This window comes from Cupressus sempervirens, chromosome 9, assembly GCF_028749045.1.
Source record: "Cupressus sempervirens isolate cs-2001-9-10 chromosome 9, ASM2874904v1, whole genome shotgun sequence".
Lineage (NCBI taxonomy): Eukaryota > Viridiplantae > Streptophyta > Pinopsida > Cupressales > Cupressaceae > Cupressus > Cupressus sempervirens.
The window spans coordinates 549,463,148-549,483,494 of NC_143126.1; the positions used below are offsets into that span (position 1 = coordinate 549,463,148).

General features: G+C 31.5%; 1 protein-coding gene across 1 annotated transcript; it reads left to right on the plus strand.

Annotated features, from left to right (window-relative positions):
* Positions 1-1,371: 1,371 nt before the first annotated feature.
* Positions 1,372-1,857, plus strand: LOC149539815 (uncharacterized). The gene has a single exon (XM_089802615.1). It carries the CDS (start codon positions 1,372-1,374, stop codon positions 1,855-1,857), a length of 486 nt encoding a protein of 161 aa, XP_089658741.1.
* The last annotated feature ends 18,490 nt before the right edge of the window (positions 1,858-20,347 follow it).

Genomic DNA, 20,347 nt, shown 5'->3' on the forward strand with positions numbered 1-20,347 from the left:
AAGTTGTTTTTATTTTGATTATCGGTAATGATAATGAATAGTTTAGTTCATTGTTTCTTTGAGAAAACTAACACTTTGTCATGGCAATTTACATATTCTGATATAACGATTTTTTGAAAGGATAGGGTAACAAAAAGGTTTTATGATTGACAAGGTTTTATGATTGTCAAGGTAAATTCATCATTTGGTCAGATGCTGATATGCAAAGACTGAAAAATAATTTTCTGATTCTCATATGTATTTTGTATACTTTGGTGCAAGCATTTTTCATTGGAGAACAGTTGAGGTAAAAGGGTTTAGAGATGTGCTATAGAAGTAAGGAAAGGATAAGGGTTTTTTATTCTTTCTATCTTCTTGAAGGGAAAGGTATGTGTGTAATAGGTATGGCTGATTCATTTTCTTTCTGTTGAACAAAACAGTGCTTTGGATGTGGTTTTGAAAGAAATTTTTTCCTTGACTGAAAAATCACAGTTTATTTCTTTTGATTCACAAAGGGTTTGTTGAAATATCATATTCATGCGCTCCTTTAAAAGCATGAGGGTTTGAAAAAGATGAATATAGTTATGTTGCTTTGTGTAAAATATTCTTCTTTAGTCACGAAATGAATAAAGGTTTTTAGAAATAAACCCTAACTGGCTTGGTTTAGATTTCTTGAAGCATATATTGTGAAATATTTTGAATCAGTTTGAAGGAGTTGATGGGTCATTTTTGTTGATTTAAAAATGAAAACCATCTTTTGGTTTGGGACAGTTAGAGCTTGAAGTTTTCTTTTTGTTAAAAAAGATATCTCAGTGATGTAAATACACAGAGGGCATTCTTGTATAACTACCCTAACTAGTTTAGTTTCTTTGAAAACTAGTTCTCTTATGTTTCACTTGTACAAATTTTCTTCTCTATTTAAGAGAATGGTCAAACTTGTAAAATTATTTAGTGTGTTCAAAGTAGCGACACAAAAAAATTGTTGAAATTTTTTCAAAGGTGATATGAAAGAGGGTTGTAGCCCTGAGGAGTTGTAGTTGTTGATTGTAAAGAGTTGAAACTCAATAAAATTATAGGTTCATGGAGTGGTTTTTCTCACTATGATGAAACCATAAATATTTTTGAGGGTTTCAAACTTAGCACAAATCTCATGTCTCTATCTTTTGTGTGTTATAATCTTCTTACTCTTTCATGTTGAATGTTGATTGTTGAGAAAAAAATCTTACGCATTCAGTTTTATGGAATGTTAAAATGAAATCTATCACTTGTTTAAACAAAAATAACTAGTTCTGATTCACCCACCCTCCTCTCAGAACTTCAATTACTTCCAACAAGTGGTATCAGAGCCTAGGATTCCTATAGGAATTGTTTCAAGGATTTTTTGGAAGTAAAATGGAACAGGCTGAAGGAGCTTCCCTTAACTGGGCTCCATTATTTGATGGCAATGATTATGTTTTTTGGAAAGTTATGATGGAAGCATTTATACATTCTTTGGATGTTAGAATGCGGGATGTTGTTATTAAGAAGTATACTATTCCATCAATAATACCTATTGATCCAAATGATAAACTTACATATGAGTTAGACAAAAAGGCAAGATATGCTCTTTTATGTGGGCTTACTAAAGATGTGTTTGCAAAAGTTGTCTACTATAAATCTGCAAATGATATTTGGGTAAAATTGGAAACTATCTATCAAGGAGATGAAAAGGTTAAAGAGTCAAAATTGTTAACTCTTAAAACACAATTTGATAACCTAAAGATGAGTAAAGATGAAAACATATCTACTTTTTTTTTTAGAGTTGATGAAATAGTGAATGCTAGAAAAGGTTTAGGAGAACATATTGAAGAACATGATGTAGTTCGAAAAGTTATATGATCAGTTTTATCGAAACTTGAAACTAATATTTCTACATTGGAAGAAAAGAAATTTTTTTCTCAATTAACTTTACACCAACTACAAGGAACCTTAACTACTTATGAAATGAGAATTAACAATCAAGCTAGTTCTACATCAAAAGAGATAGCTTTTGGGGCTAAAAAAGAAGAAGAAAGTGCTTCAAATTTAATAGATGCTTTAGAAGCATTACTATTTAGAAGAATGAAAAATAAATACAAAGGAAAGCTAAAATATTTCAATTGTGGGCAATTAGGACATTTTGCAGCAAAATGTCCAAATATAGAACACAAAGATGATGATGAGAAAACTGAAAAGTTTTCAAAAAGGAAGCCTTGGAATCAAAATAAAAGATTCAAGGATTTCAAAAAGAAAAACCTTTTATCAAAAGAGGACTCAAATGAAGAGTCAAGTGATCCTAATGAAGAAGGAGAAAGGTTGTTTATAGCTGAAATAGTCATTGTTCCAAAATCTAAATCTAGTGAATCTAAATCTTCATCTGATTTAGATGAAGAAATTGATATTGAAGAATAAATTCTTAAATCATTGCAAGAGATTAAGAGGTTAAAGAAATTGATTTCAAATCATGAAAATGACAATAAAAGACTTTAAGAAGAATTAGAAGAAGAAAATCATATTATAGAAAATCACAAAATTTTACTTGATGAAAAAGATAAAAAATTGAATGCATTACAAAACTTATCTAATGATCTTCCAAAATAGAAAACTAAATTCTTAATTAAGGGTTACTATTTTAATTGTAATGTCTTTGGGCATAAGGCATCTTATTGTGATATAAACAGTACTAGTCATGGTCAAAATAAAAAATTTAGATGTTTCAAATGTTTTCATTATGGTCAGTTTGCAAATCAGTGCAAATTAAATTTAAAGCCTAAACAGATATGGAAACAAATTGTTAAGACACCTGAAAAATATTTAATTGTAGAAATAGCCCTATTTGCTCAAAAACCTGTAACCTGGGTTTTAGATAGTGTCTGCTCATATCACATGGATAATAAAGTAAATTCAAAACTCTAGAAGATTTTGATGGAGGATTTTTTCACTTTGATGATAACTCAAGAGCTTATGTAATAGGACAAGGCTCAATAATTTTAAACAAAGATACATCTATTCATGATGTATATTTTGTAGAAGGTTTGAAACATAATCTTCTAAGTTTTATTCAAATCTATGATAGTGGATATTCAATATTCTTTAATGCTAAAGGATGTTTTATAAAAAATGGAAGGCATAAGGTCATTGCTAGTGGCTTGAGGATAGGTGGAAATCTCTATAATTTGATTGATTCTATAGTTCAAGAATCATCACTAATTAACACTTGTCTTATGAGTCAGGTAGAACAAAATTGGTTGTGGCATCAAAGATTGGGACATCTTAGTTTTGACAATCTTGCTAGGATTAGTAAGAATAAAAGGGTCAGAGGGCTACCTCAAATTAGCAAACCAATGAACATATGTGAAGAATGTGTTAAAGGAAAACAAACAAGAGTATCTTTGAAAACAAAAGAATATTTATCTAATAGACCACTTGAACTTGTGCATACTAAAACTACATCATTAATTGGTGAAAAGTATTTTATGCTATTTGTTGATGACTATTCAAGAATGGTTTGGGTGACTTTTTTGAAACACAAGTTAGAAGCCTTTGATCATTTCGAGTTTTTTAGAAAAATGGTTGAAAGGGAACTTGATCTAAAGTTGAAATCTTTAAGGTTAGATAGAGGTGGAGAATTTACCTCTAAAGAATTTATTGAGTATTGTGAAAAACATTGTATTAAAAGACAATATTCAACTGCTCAAACACCACAACAAAATGGTGTTGTGGAAAGAAATAATAGAACAGTTAAAGAGATGGCTAGAACTATGTTGAATGAAGCCAAGTTACCTAATAAATTTTGGAAAGAAGTTGTTCATGCAATTGTTTACATTTTAAATAGAGCTCAAATAAGAGTAAGAATAGCTTATACTCTATATGAATTATGGAATGGTAAAATAGCTAATGTAAAGAATTTTGGCTATAAATGCTTCATTAAAAAGAATGATGATTCCTTAGAGAGTTTTAGTTCAAGGTTTGATGAAGAAATTTTTCTTGGGTATTCTACACATAGTAAAGCTTTGAAATGCTACAATAAAAGATTGAGTAAGATAGTTGAAGCCATAAATGTTGTGTTTGATAAAAGCTCTTTATCTCATAATAATAAAGAGGATCCTGAAGAAATCTCATTTCAAAAATTAGAAACCTTGCATGATGATGAAAATTTGAATAATGTTGATTTTGAAATTACTGATGAAATTGAACAAGAAAATTGTTCAAATCCTAAAATAACAAATACTGGTTTGAAAATGACAAAAACTCCATCCAAAATCATTGCTAAAAGACATCTTGAATCTCATGTCATTAGAGATGTTGAAAAGAGAATTCTAACTAGAAAAAAGGAAAAAATAGATGAACATGCAAATATTGTTGAACACTTCTATTTGATATCAGATTTTGAACCCCAAACAGTAACTGAAGCTTTATCAAATCCCTACTAGCTAAATGCTATGTAAGATGAAATAAATCAAATTAAGAAAAATAAAACTTGGGAACTTGTTCCTAGACCTGATGACAAGAATGTCATAGGTGGAAAATGGGTGTTTCATAATAAACTGAATGAAGATGGAAAAGTTATAAGAAAAAAAGCTAGATTTGTATGCAAGGGATACACTCAAAAGGAAGGAATTGATTTTGGTGAAACTATTGCACTAGTTGCAAGGATGGAATCAATTAGGATTTTTCTTGCATATGCTAGTTATAAAAGGTTTACTATTTACCAAATGGATGTTAAACAATATTTTTGAATGGTTAACTTGAAGAGGAAGTCTATATAGAATAACTAGAAGGTTTTGAATCTTTTGACAAACTAAATGACGTGTTTTGACTCAAAAAAGCATTACATGATCTAAAATAGGCTCCTAGAGGTTGGTATTCTAGGTTGTACAAAATTTTTATTGCAAATGGATTCTTGTGGGAACACAGATAGTGCATTGTATATCAAAGTTATAAATGATGATATTTTGGCAATTGGAATTTATGTGGATGATATTATCTTTGGATCTAGTAATGATCAATCAGAAAAACATTTTTCTAACATCATGGAATCTAAGTTTGAAATGTCTCTTTTGGGTGTGCTCACATTCTTTCTTAGTCTGCAAGTTTCACAGCTTGAACATGGTCTTTTTCTTTCTCAAACAAAATATGCTAAAGAAATGTTGAGGAAATTTAACATGACTGATTGTGAACCAGTGAGTACTCCTATGGAAATAGGTTGCAAGTTAGTAAAGAATAATGATTCGCCTTCTGTAAACCAAACCATATATAGATCCATGATTGGAAGTCTATTATATCTCATAGCATCCAGACCTAATACAATGCAAGTAGTTTGTATGTGTTCAAGATTTCAATCTGATCCTAAACAATGTCATCTTAATGCAGTGAATCGAATTCTAAAGTATATTCAAGGTATGCTTGACTTTGGTTTATGGTATCCTCATGGTGATCATTTTACACTTTCTAGTTATACTGATGTAGATTGGGGTGGATCTGATGATAAGAAGAGCACTAGTGGTGCAACATTTTTTGTTGGTGATTGTTTGGTTGCTTGGCATAGAAAAAAACAAGAATGTGTTACTTTATCTACTTGTGAATCTGAATATGTTACTGCTACTACCTATTGCACTCAGCTAATTTGGATGGATTATCAGCTATCTAATTTAGGTATTCAAGTCTCAAAGCCTATCTCTATCATGTGTGATAATATGAGCATTATTGAACTAAGTAAAAATCTAGTAATGCACTATCGTACAAAACATGTGGCTATCAAACTTCATTTCTTGTGTGATAAAGTTCTTAACAATGAATTTAAGTTGATTTATGTCCCAATATTTTAACTAAAGCTCTACCTAGGATATGTAGCAGATATTTTCACTAAAGCTCTTCTAACTCAATCAAAAATTAGAAGTCCTATGTTTTTTATGCAAAATTTTTGGGGGAGATAAGGGAGATAAAGAATCAGTTTCACAATTTGAATTAGTTTTCATAGTTTTTGTTTAGCATATGTCAGTGATCAACATGTTTAGATGTTTAGCCATCAGTGATTAGCATATTAGTTCAAATTTTGTCAGTGATCATTTTTGTTCAACATAAGTTAGTGATCAGCATGTTTAGTCATTAGTGAGCAGCATATCAATTCAAATTCTATCAGTGATCAGTATATCTATTTAGTCATCTTTGTTAGTTCTTCAAATTATCTATTTATATGGTCATAGAATCAGAACATTTGTATATTATCTTGTATATGTTAAATGGCATATGAAAAGGAGATTCATTTGGATATAATTTGTATATCATCCTACATTAGATGAAAATATAGAGGAGGTTAAATTTTTGCCTCAAAAATGGGGGAGATTGTTGACTATGTTTTTTATCTTCTTTTATGCATGGACTACATGTCATCAAAATTACTAAATGTTGTGGCATCGTAAATATTTAAAAAAAAAAACTTAGGTAAATAATAGGCAGAAGCTGTACGTGGCATTTATGAGATCTGTCAACGCATGTAGTAAGTTAAATGTGCTTTGAGAAGAGCTCACCAGATGTCAATCTTGTATGGTGGATTTGAAAAGTTTTTAAAGTTATTTTTATTCTAGGTATTGATAATGAACAATTCAGTTCATTGTTTCTTTTAGAAAACTAACACTCTATCATGGCAATTTACATATTCTGATATGGAAATTTTTTGAAAGGATTAGTAATAGCAAGGTTTTATGATTGTCAAGGTAAATTCATCATTTGGTCAAATGCTAATATGAAAAGATTGAGAAATATTTTTATGATTCTTATATGTATTTCGTATACTTTGGTGCAAGCATTATTCACTAGAGAACAATGGACGTAAAAGGATTTAAAGATGTGCTATAGAAGAAAGGAAAGAATAAGGATTTGTCATTCTTTCTATCTTCTTAAAAGGAAAGGTATGTGCATAATAGGTATGGCTGATTCTGTGTCTTTCTATTGAACAAAATAGTGCCTTGAACATGATTTTGAAAGAAAAAATAAATTATTGACTGAAAAATCATAGTCTATTTCTTTTGATTCACAAAGGTTTTGTTTTAATATCATTTTCATGTGCTCCTTTAAAAGTATGAGGGTTTGAAAAAGATGAATACAGTTCTATTGCTTTGTGTAAAAGATTCTTCTTTAGTCACGAAATGAATAAGGTTTTTTAGAGATAAACCCTAACCGGCTTGGTTTAGATTTATTGAAGCATATATTGTGAAATATTTTGAATTAGTTTGAAAGAGTTGATGGGTCATTTTTGTTGGTTTAACAATGAAAACCATCTTTTGGTTTCGGCAGTTTAACAGTTAGAGTTGAATTTTTTTTTTTTTTGTTAAAAATATATCTCAGTAATGTAAATACAAAGAGGGCATTCTTGTATAACTACCCTAACTAGTTCAGTTTCTTTGAAAACTAGTTCTCTTATGTTTCACTTGTACGAATTTGCTTCTCTATTTAAGAGAAAGCTGAAACTTGTAAAATTATTCAGTGTGTTCAAAGTAGAGACACAAAAAAATTGTTCAAATAGTTTTAAAGGTGATCTAAGAGGTTCTAGCCTTGAGCAGTTGTAGCTGCTGATTGTAAACAGTTGAAACTCAATAAAATTATAAGTTCATGGAGTGGTTTTTCTCCCTATGATGAAACCATAAGTATTTTTGAGAGTTTCCCACTTAGCACAAATCTCGTGTCTCTACCTTTTTTGAGTTATTACCTTCTTTAGCTAGAACAAAAATATCTTCCATACTTATTCTTTATCTTACCAATAGGCTTTTTTTCATAATGTACCTTTAAAATTTTATGGCATGTAGGCTTGTCTCCAAGCTTTTACCTGTAAAACTCCATAATTTTATTAACAACATTTTTGTAATAGACATAGGAAAAAAAATCTGCAATCTTATCGAGGGCACCCTCAAAATCTACCTATGTCATGTTTCTATTTGTTGAAATCTTGTTAGAAAATGGGAAAAGCTATTATCACATGGCATGTCTTACACTTGCTTAGTGCCAAAACTCTAAAAGGCTTGCATGGTTGCAATATTGAAAAGGCAGTGCTTTATAAATTTTACCTTAACAAAGTGAAAGCATTTTTGATATATAATTACGCAAAACTTTTTGCAAATTGATATTTTCACTTGTAATTACTTCTTTCTGATTATTTGTCTTTACAACTAACATCTAGACAACATGCTTTTTGAATATCTTGGTCATAAACATAGTACCTTTATCTATTCCAAAATATAACTTAGACACCTCTAACTGATCATGTATCTTTTCATCTCCCAACAATAAAAAAAAATAAAAAAAGCAATCCAAAAGTGGGCTTTCATCCTTTTCAATAATTTTATTTTCTACCATCACAATATAAGAGAATTGTTTCTACTCCAACCTTAATACCTACCTACCTTGAGAAAGTAGCATTGAAAATAATGCTCATGAGAATCCTATACAATACACACAAAATTCCTTCTATGTCCAGGCACCTTCTATGTCTAGGCAGCTTCACCATCAGAGGAAGGGTCGGGTTAACCAGGATGGGCACTGAAATCCTCCTCCCCGTGGAGTTCTGAAAATTAACACTAATGGTTCTTCTCGTGGGAATCCTAGTCCGGCTGGTATTGGCGGAGTGGCTCGTTGTAGTTCTGGGAATGTTAAATTTTTCTTCTCAATTTATAAGGGTGATTATACTAACAATCTCATGGAAGCCTAGGCTATTTTATATGCTGTGGAACAGTGTTGCTTGTGGGGATGGAGTAAGATTATTTGTGAGTTTGATTCCCAGGTGGTGGTGAACATGCTTTCTTCGCAAGAGCTTGAGGATGTTAGTTGGCAGCTGGCCACTGTTGTTAAGTAGATTCTTTTCTTCTCTTCCTCTTTTCAGTTCATTAGGTTCAAGTATATTCCGCGAGAATGGAATAGACCTGCTGATTGTTTAGCCAAATGGGCTTCTAGTCATAATCCGGGTTGGAATATTAGGGATAGGGGGCAACTGTCCTTTGAGATGGTGCAAGAATTTGATGATCTTGTTGCTCAGGATTGAGCTCCTTGTTGAGCTCTCCTTGTTGTATTCCTTTCTGTCTTAATAAAATTTTACCCCTCTTTTTGCAAATACACACAAAATTCCATGATACAAAAAGCTCTCACCCTCCAGCATCTTATTAGTTTGAAGCATCATTATTGCCTAAAAATTCATTTGAAAAGATCGCCTCTATCAAGGACAAAAAGAATCAAGATTTCTCAACACAATCATGGTTGGAAAGGATTTCCAGGAGTTAGAATTCAGGAGAATATATCAAAGGCTTTTCTTGCATTCTAAAGACTTGAAGATTTATGGGAGCTATTTATGGACATCTTTATCCATAATTTGTTCGAAAAAAAATTTCACTATAAGCAAATGTGTTGTCACATCTCTAGATCTATATAAAGTTCTCAATGGGGAGAGATATCTACCATTGAAATTTCAAATATCTTATGAAATATGAATTTTCAATCAAATAAAATAAAGAAGGTTAATGTCTTAAATATAGTTACCAAAAGTAAAAATCTATTTATCACAATTTAAGAGATAATGAATTTATAGTTGAAATCATAATTTATGCATATACAAGTTAAATTGTAGATTTATTTTGTATATCATCTATTCTTAAAATTTATGCAAAAAATAAATAAACTTTAGATCAATGCATAAAATTAAACTTTATATTGAAACAATACTTTTATCTATATAGAAAATCAAAAGACAAACAACAATATCATTACAAAGACCTCAAAGAGAAACAATTTCGTATGCGGGTTCCTCCTGGCTGCTCATAGGACTAGATATATAATGTGAGGGTTAAATATATTATTTATACACTTCACATACATTTGATCAATGGTAGGGATTAAGAGACAGAGATAAATGTTCATGGATTGAAAGACAAAATCAAGAATCTACAAATTTCCATAGGATAAGGTCAAAAATCAATGATCCAAAAAAATATTAGAGATTAAGAGACAAAATCAATGATCCAAAAAAATTTAGAGATTGAAAGGCAAAATCAATGATTGAAATATCTCAAATCAACCATTAAAAAATGGGCACCGCTTACATGGCCCAAAATCTACACTCGTGGCAAATGGTGTCCCACCTACATGTAATGCCATGTCTTAAGATCTTATAATAAATTTATAAATTATATTACTCTTAATAATAATCAATTATTAAGCAATATCAATTCTCAATTATAGATATCTATATTTGTTTTTGTGGGACTACCTTTTTTAATTAAAAAAAATGACATCCATGTGTTTGTCAAATTCAAGCTAAAAAGTAATTGTTAACATTATTTATATACCTCTATTTGCACTTCTTAAAACTGGAAATTAAATTAGAGAATCTAATACTCAAAGGATAGAAATAGACACATTAATTTAATAATCTTGAAATAGTCCATGGGAAAGTCTTCATTTTAGATTTGGCACAATTGTTCCAAATATAATCATAAAACACTCCTTTGAAGGATATAGTAGTGCTAAAATAAAACCATATTCATAGTTAACAATAATGTCTTTAATTTTGGGTAAGTAACAAAATTTCTAGTTTAAATATGTGTCTCATTCACATGCTTAAAGGAATTCATATTTTAAGGTAAATTCACTTCTAGCTTTATATTGCAAATTTTTTAATGGGAATTGAATGATCTAGTAATTATTTTTGGTTTTATGCATTTCCTACTTAGCTTTGATGTTTATTAATAGGTTATGATCTAATTTTGTGGAGAGAGAAATTTTAGGCTCAGCGATTGCTCTCTAAGCTAACTTTAGATTCTAAGATAAATCTTAAAAATTGAACAAAGTTATGTCAAGAGAAAATGAATTAGATAGCTAATTAAAATAGAAAGACAATGATAATCAAAGTAAACTGAAAAGATCTTTCAATAGATTGTAATTAGCAATTATTTTCTCCAAATCCCCTAAAAAGTACAACTTAAAGAGTGTCCTTGCATTGTTTAGATATGCAATACTTAACAAGTTCTACCATGTTAACCATGGCAAGGAACATTGAAGGAATATTACTATTGACACATTTTTTCATCAATATTAAGGATGAATTCTTTTTCAAGGACTTGGGAAACAACCCTAATCACTAGAAACTATGAGGATAAGAGGACATACTTTATTCTACTACTTGTGATAGATCAATTAAAGCTACCTGGAAAGATAGTCCTCAAAACTTAATTAGTGTTCTCATGATGAGGGCCTTAATAAACTAGATATCCAGCCATCACCATATGTAAAGGATAACCAATAAGAAGGAGACAGATAAGGAGACACTTGAGATCCAAAGGCTGGGGAATCATAAAAGGAGGTAAAATAAATAATAAATTAGATAACTGTTGCATACAATCATTCAATTGTATGTTGTCTTTAATGTTACACAAAATGTCATACATTCACCATTCAATGTCTATTGAGCTCACTAAGGTGATGAAGACAGTTCTCTATGGCTGCCAAGAATTCCTACATATGTCAAATTTAGAACATAGTGTCTACCAAGTTCACTTGGAAGACAAAGGAAAGTTTGAAGGTAAAGAAAGTTATTCGAGCTCACTCAGTTACCGAAGAGAATTCACAAAAGACAGTGTCTACCGAGTTTAGTTGGGAGGAAAAGAGAGTTGGCATGAAAACCAATGTTAATCGAGCTCACTTGATTAACGAAGGAAAATAGGTTTGGTTAGTGTTTATTGAATAGGGTCAGCTAATGAAGGATTTTTTGGTTTGGGCCTATTGTAAGTTATTTTCAAGCCCACTTGACAATGTATAAGTAAGGTCAAGTTGTGGGATAAGATTGATAAGTTTTATGGGAAATAGCTTCCAGATAGGCTTTTGTGTCATAAAAGTTCAAATGTTGATTATAAAAAAAATATGTTAGATAAATTAAGTGTAAGTATGTAAGACCATTTACAGTTAAAATGGAGGGCATGCTTACCTGTTGGACATTTGTTCCCTATTTTTGTTCAAATATTTCAAAGATGACGTAATCTTTTGAAATTATGTTTCCAATTTATCTTTTTGTTTAACTTGAAAATATAATCTTGGAACATGCATTATCACTAGAAGATTTGAACAAGAATAGAGAACTCTGCCATTTGTAAGCATGCCCTCTATGTTAAATGTAAATTATATTCCATACTTATACTTTAGAAGTTTTTTTTTTTAATATCTTGACCATTGACTAACATCCTTTATCTATTCCAAAATACAAGTTAGGCACTTGTGAATTTTCATCCATCTTTTCTACTTCCCAACAATGAAAGGAAATCCAAAAGTCGAGTACTCTATTTTCATCCATCATTTTATCATCCAACAATGAAAGGAAATTCAAAAGCTTCGAGGTTCCGGCCCAGTGCCCAAAATGGTGGAGGAAATAAGAACACACTTAAAGAAGTGCAATTTGAGAGCATTGCCCAAAATGGCGGTAGAAGTAAGATTGAGCTCAGCGGAGTAATACTTCAGGCAATTTCCCATAAATGTGGTGGAGGTAGAACTGAACTTAAAGAACCAGTATTTCAGTCTATTGCCCACAATAGACCTCCCACTAAATTGGAGGCCATTGGCCGTGATAGGCCGGTTACTATATTTGATGGCGGCGAACAATATCCTTTTAGTTTGGAAAGCGGTGGACAAAAGGAGGCTGTTGGTGGGTGTGAAGGAATTTGTCATAGTTTTGAGCCTCCAAGCAAGAAAGCTCGACAAATGAGCTTTCAATCATCTCGTGCCACAACTGTTATGAGTGAAGAGGATGAAGACCTTGACCTGTCTTTGCATTTTTGAGATCACAGGACATTGTTAGAGTTTATAGTGTTTGATCTGAAAATTAGGGTTTATAGTGTTTGTTCTTTATCTCAGACCATGAGACATTTTTAGGGTTTTTGGATTATTTTTCCTTAGATCACAAATCATTGCTAGGGTTTTTAGTAGTTTTAAAACCATTTAACACCCTAAAACAAGCTAAAACAATGCATATGTAACACCCTAAAAAAAGCTAAAACAGGAAATTGAAAATGGGAGACACTTTAGCTCTTATCAAACTTGAAAATTTCTGACTGACGAACAAAATGGAAATGGCGTGTCCGAAAGTCAGTTTAATGTTATCCAATGTAGAGATATACATATGCTCGTCCAAAAGAAGACCACAACAGAACAAACCCCCAACATACCCATCACCATGCTGTGAATCGCACGCTTATTAGATTAGATTAGATTGGAAGCAAACACATAAATTGGAGACAGTAGTTCCTCGTCTATGATGCTGTGAATCGCACGCTTGCAAGATTGGCAGTGAACATTGAAAAGATTTCTCAGGTCACACATGCTGGATGAGAGGAGAGTAACACGCAGGTTGAAGGTAATAAGTGGTGAAGTCTTATGCGAAAAAAAACGAACACTAAAAAACCTAACAATGTCTTGTGATGTAAGAAAAAAAATTCAAAAACCCTCGAAATTTCTCATGGTCTGAGGAAAAGAACAAACACTATAAACCCTAATTCTCAGATCAGAAACTACAAACCCTAACATTGTCCTGTGATCTCAAAGATGCAAAAACAGGTCAAAGTCTTCATCCGCTTCACTCATAGCAGTTGTGGCACGAGATGATTGAAAGCTCATTTGTTGGGCTTTCTTGCTGGGAGGCTCAAAACTGTGACAAATTCCTTCACACCCACCAACAGCCTCCTTTTGTCCACCGCTTTCCAAACTGAAAGGATATTGTTCACTACCATCAAATATAATAACCGGCCTATCACGGCCAATGACCTGCAATATAGTGGGAGGTCCACTGTGGGCAATAGACTGAAATACTAGTTCTCTAAGCTCAATTCTACCTCCACCAACCATTATGGGGAATTGACTGAAGTACTGCTCGGCTGAGCTCAATCTTACTTCTATCGCCATTTTGGGCAATGCACTGAAATTGCACTTCTTTAAGTGCGGTCTTATTTCCTCCACCATTTTGGGCAATGGGCCGGAACGCTGTTTACTCATAAATCTTTTTATCTCCCAACCTGTTCACTCATTTAGAAGGAACAGACACATATGTGGGTTCCGAATATAGCACAAAATGAAGGAGCCCTCAATATGGGAACTTGCTCACCTTCTCATTTTTATTTGAGAATTTTAATAGCGTGCTGTTAGTTTAGTTAGGTTTGGACAGTTGTTCATTTCTTTGTTAATTGTTTTTTCTAACTAATTAGTTAGGTTAGAGACAAATATTTGTTAAATAATTGACCACTTTTGAAACAACTAGAAATCGATTTGGTTAGGGTTGTTAAGTTGTTTTATTCGTGACCGTCGATTGTAAATCGATCATGGCCATTGGTTTACCAACAGGAGTAGTATAAAAGGAGGTTAGGGGGGCATTTGGAAAAACAAGAAAGAAGTCTGGAGAAATATTTGTAGTGCTAGCAAATGAGTTTGTAAGTTTGCAGTGTTAGCAAACAGTCTTGCAGTGTTAGCAAACAGTCTTGCAGTGTTAGCAAGGGCACATTAGTGTCAAAGTTCTGCCAGTGAGAGGCAAGAAATTTTGTATCTCTTGATTTGCTGAAGTTTAATATAATTCCTCATTTGTAGAATTGGTTTTCCCTTAGGGGTTTTTCTAGAGTTGTCAGAAAATATTGTGTTCATTGCACATTTCTTTCTGTATTTTATAACTAAAGTGCAATTGTGTTATTTTTCGATATTAGCTGAAAATTTGTTTTCAGTAGTTTAATAATCATTTACGATAGGAGATTAATAATCAGTGACTTCAATAGTTGATTTTTCACATATACAAGGTACAAAGAAGTGGAAAGAGAAGTGTTAGTTGCCCAATTGAAAATTTCTCCTCCAATCCAGTGCTGCAACAGTATAATGACACTTTTTCGTATATGGATAAAGAAGGGAAACACAAACTCGGTTGTCTGCACCAAGAATGAGTTCCACTATTTCAGCAATATTAGCTAACATGATATTTAATATCAGCATGGGTGAAGCAATAAAAAATTCTGTTGGACACAAGTCCTGCTGAAATTGAAGATGAAGATTCTCAATAAAATTGCATCGTGGCTTCTAAGTAGGTAGAAAACAACATGTAAAAGAAAGACACCTCTGAATGATCATCCATCTTTTCATCTCCAAAAGTCGGCTTCATCCTTTTCAATAATGTAATTTTCTACTGTCACAATACAATGCAAATGTTTCTATTACAACACACAAAATTCCTTGATATAGAAAGCTCTCACCCTCCGGCATCTTATTAATTTGAAGCATCATTATTGCGTAAAAAACCATTTGTAAAGATTGCCTATGACGGCGCCAAAAAGAATCCAGATTTCTCAACACAATCATGGTTTGAGAGGATTTCCAGCAGTTGAATTCAGGGGAATATATCCAAGGCATTTTAATTTTAATTTTTTTTGCCTTGTAAAGACTTTGAGATTTCTAGGAGCTATTTATGGACATCTTTTCCTAAATTTTCTCGGCAAGAAATTTTAGTATAAACAAATGTGTTGTCACATCTGGATCTATAGAAAGTTCTCAATGGGGAGAGATATCTACTATTGAAATTTCAAATATCTTATGAAATATAATTTTCCAATCAAATAAAATAAAAGAGGTTAATACTCTCAATGTACTTACCAGTATAGAAGTAAAGGTCTGTGTATAGCAAAAAATAATGAATATATAATTTAAATCATAATTTATGCATATACAAATTAAATTATAGATTTGTAATGTATATCATTTATTTTTAAAATTTAAATAAGATATAAATAAACTTCAGATCAATGCATAAAATCAAACTCTATACAAAAACATTTTTATCTATATAGAAAATCAAATGATAAACAATCATATCATTATAAAGACCTCAAAGAGACTCCATTGCCCTTTTAGACTTGTTTGGATGATTTCATATGCAGGTTGCTCCTCGCTTCTCGTGGGACTAGATATATAATGAGGGTTAAAGATATTATTTATAAACTTCATGTACATTTGATTAATGGTAGGGATTAAGAGGCAAAATCAATGGTGAGATAAGTTTCCATTGATTGAAAGACAAAATCAAATATCTAGAAATTTTCATAGGATAAGATAAAAAATCAACTATCCAAATTTTTCAAAATCAACAATCCAAAATATTTTAGAATTAAGAGGCAAAATCCACAATCCAATTATTTTAGAGGCTAAGAGGAAAAATCAATGATCCGAAATATTTTAGAGATTAAGAGACAAAATCAATATTGAGTAATCTCAAATAAACCATTGAAAAATGGGCGCAGCCTACATGGCCCAAAATTTGCACTCATGGAAAATGGTCTCCCACCTACATGTAATGCCATATATTAAAATCCAATAATAAAATTATAAATTATATTACTTTTCAAAATAATTTATATATTTAATATCAAATCTTAGTAGGTACAAAATTTATAATATTTATATCATCTTAATATCTGTTAAGATTCACATAAGATTAAAGTGTTTATATTGTTTATAGTTGCTAAATATCAATAAATATAAAATAATAAGATTTAAACCACCTAATACACAAAAAATATTTTAAATATATTAGATGGTCTTAATAATCATAATTACTTCATTTGTGTTATATATAATCTAAATAAAATTTACATTATAATTATAATTTGAATTAAAAATTTATTATCTATAATGATTAAAATTTAACTTATTATATGCAAAAATATTTACATTTCATTCTACCTATATTTGTTAAACTGAAAGGTAATTTTAAACATTAGTCAAATACCTTTATTTGTACTTTTTTCAATTGGAAATTACATTAGATAATCTAATAAAGAGACACATTAATTTAATAATCTTGAAACAATTATTGGAAAAATCTTGGTTGTACATCTGGCATAATTTTTTTTAAAAAAAAACATAAAACATTGGTTTGGAGGAGATAGTAGTGTGAAAATAAAACCATATTCATAGTTAACATTAGTGTCATTGAATTTGGGTAAAAAAAAATTCTTGTTTAAATATGTGTCTCATTCACATGTCAAAAGGTATTCATTTTGTAAGGTAAATTCACTTCTAACTTTCTATTGCAAATATTTTTATGGGAATTGAATTATCTAGTAATTATTTTTGGTTTTATGCATTTCTTACTTAACTTTGATGCTTATTAATTGGCTAACTTCTAATTTTATGGAGAGAGGAATTTTAGGCTTAGCTATTGTGATAAGATAACTTTAGATTCTTAGATAACTATTGACACAAAATTCTACACCCTTGCTTAAGTATGAACCTTAAGAGAACTTGTGTAACATGGAAACAATCTCTAAGCTGTGGGATTTGAACTATGAGATTGAGTCTCTAGAGAAGGTCGACTTCCTTACTATCAAGGTACATCTAACTACTTGTTGAAGGGAAAAGGGAGAAAGAAATGCATGAAAATAAAACTAACTAACCTAATCTAGAGGGGTGATACACCAAATAGTATGTTGATCTACTTCTTCCTGATAACTGCACTAAACTCAAATAGACATCACAAGATACACCACAATAAGGTATATTCAAGTTACAAAAATTCAACTGGTTGAGAATGGATATGACAACAATAATTTTTATTGAATAAGAAAACATTAACAAAGAATATTTGTAGAAGATTAGAAAGAGAGATATTTTGAACAACAACAAAACTTGCCTTTACAGGGTGCAGGCATAACCGAGATACAACCTTGAGTTTAAAATCCAACCACCACATGATTAGAATGTAGATGAGAGAAATAATTGAGAATAAGAAGGAAATATGATTGTGATGTGCAACTACCCACAAGAAATGACAAAATGAGCAAGGAAAAGAGTGCACTCACCCACAACAAATCAAATCAAACAAAATCGATCGTGATTTGAATTTAAGATGAATGGAGTGCAATGGATTTGAGGACACCAAAAAGTCATTATAGGTAAACAAATAATCCCTCCTTAATCTTTTGAACAGTTACTTCGGATAATATTCATGATGCGCTAGGTCAACCATGCTACCAAGTCAATTGAATTCAACCATTCAATCTACCATGCAGCTTCATACCATTTTAGCATTTTGCCACCTCACAAAACTCTCTAACTATCATTTTGACCTACACCTACAAATTTTCATGGCTTCGTAACTTATTTTCTTCATTAACTATTGAGCTTAATGAAACCACAACCCTCCCATATTACACATTATCATTTCTTCATAGCTCTATATTACTTTATCCCTCTAACTATAGTGATCCTGTGAACATCATAAAATTGGTCTTCTCATGCCCTCACCATGGTTAGGACCTAACAACCCTTTAACCATGCATTGATGCAAGGCCTTCGATTTTTACTTTATCATGACTTTGCGATAGTCAGACAAAAGCTTGTCTAAAACCACACAATGTTGTAACATTGTTTTGATGATTTCCATCATTAATTTGTAGCTTCACAACCAAAAAACATAACAACAAATTAGACCCTATGATGTTTCACCGACCATATTCCTTGGACTATTTGATGCCCCTCACATCTTCTTAACTTGAAAAGCCATCATTGCTCTTTAGACCATACCATTGCAATAACCATATAACTGGCTGCCATTGCACCTTCACAACTTAAATCATTAGCTCAGTAAATAACCCTATGTGGTGTGATCAATAGGTTTGTGCAACTTCATAGCCTTATCCTTGGTTTTCTCTAAACTTCATGTGACAGTGTGATTACAATGTATTTTGAAACCTTAACACCTTGACTCCGGGTTAACTTTAACCACTTGTGATGATTCTAAAACACTAAAATGAACTATTGTGGTTTTTTTGCACTGTTGCAACTTGAATCCTTTCAAGCTTGATTTTTCTTGCGATCATCTGATCCATAGCTAGTCCCTCCTTTGCAACTCAAATGTGAAAACTAGCCTTAACCTCTATGAAGCTGCATTAACATTGAACTTGACTTTTACATGCATTCGCAACCTTGCTAATGATGAAGACCTAAACTAGAGCAACAAAGAGAAAATGAGTTTTGCATCATCATGGCTTGAATTGTATCATACGATATGGAAAACTTTACAAGACTTAGGGATATAGAAAGGAATAAGGCTTTTATGTATCCCTTATATGCTTGCATGACAGTAAATGAATAAATCAATGAACCTAGACATGGCTATCACCCTAGATGTTCATGAGAATGGCAACATTAGAATTTTAGAAAGGGGGGCTAAAATGGTTACCAATAATTCTTAGAAATTGCTTCAAGTTATGTCAAGAGAAAATGAATTAGATATCTGATTAAAATTGAAAGATGATGGTAATCAAAGTAAACTAAAAAACCTTTCCATAGATCACACCATGAATTACATATAGAAAAAAGTTGCTATTGAATCTTAGAAACCCAAGTATCTAGCTAGCCACCTAATAAATAATGCTTAAGCAATGGAGCAAATTTCATTTTAGATTCACGGATGTCATTCTAAGGATCACAAGGATCAAGCATTTCTAGAGTGACATTGTCTTCATTCTCTCAGACACCAAATTGGTCTACTATAGTGAATTGATCAATCTAGAAAATGGATGGAGGAAATCTAACATGAAGGAAAAAAATCAAAACTCTAAATTTATTCTTATAGTAGGAAGCCAATTCCTAAGTCTGGGAAGATTTGAAGTGGAAAGAATGGGATATAAAGTAACATTTTGCACACTAATCAGAAATGCATAGTAATTACATAGCAGAGGTATGGTGTGATCTTCACTAATATAATTAGCCATTATTCTCTCTAAATCCACTAAAAAGTAAAACTTAAATAATTTCCTTGCATAATGTGGATATGAAATACTTATCAAGCTCTACCATGTTAACCATGCCAAGATACATGGAAGGAATATTACTATTGACACAATTTCTATCAATATTGAGGATGAATTCTTTTTGAAGTACTCTAGAAACAAAACTAATCAACAAAAAATGTGAGGACAAGAGGACCTCCTTTATTCTATCTCTTGTGAAAGATCCATCATGGCTAGCTAGAAACATAGTCCTCAAAACTTTATTAGTGTTTCCATGACCAGGACCTTCATAAACTAGATAGCCAACCGCCACCATATATAAAGGATAACCAATAAGAAGGAGAAGAGGCACTAATAAGGAGATGCTTGAGATCCAAAGGGTGAGGAACAATTCCATCTAAAGATGAATCTTAAAAGGAGGTAAAATAAATAAATAAGATAAGAATAGATGGAGATGGATGACAAGGAAAAGTCGAGGAAAAGAAAAAAGATCTACTAGATAAAGAAGAAAACTAACCAACAACTAGAAGAAAATGCATGTTTGGATAATCAAACAACCC

What these genes read in the sequence shown, in the direction of transcription:
- LOC149539815 (XM_089802615.1), top strand. Translation starts at nt 1,372, where the DNA reads ATGGAACAGGCTGAAGGAGCTTCCCTTAACTGGGCTCCATTATTTGAT.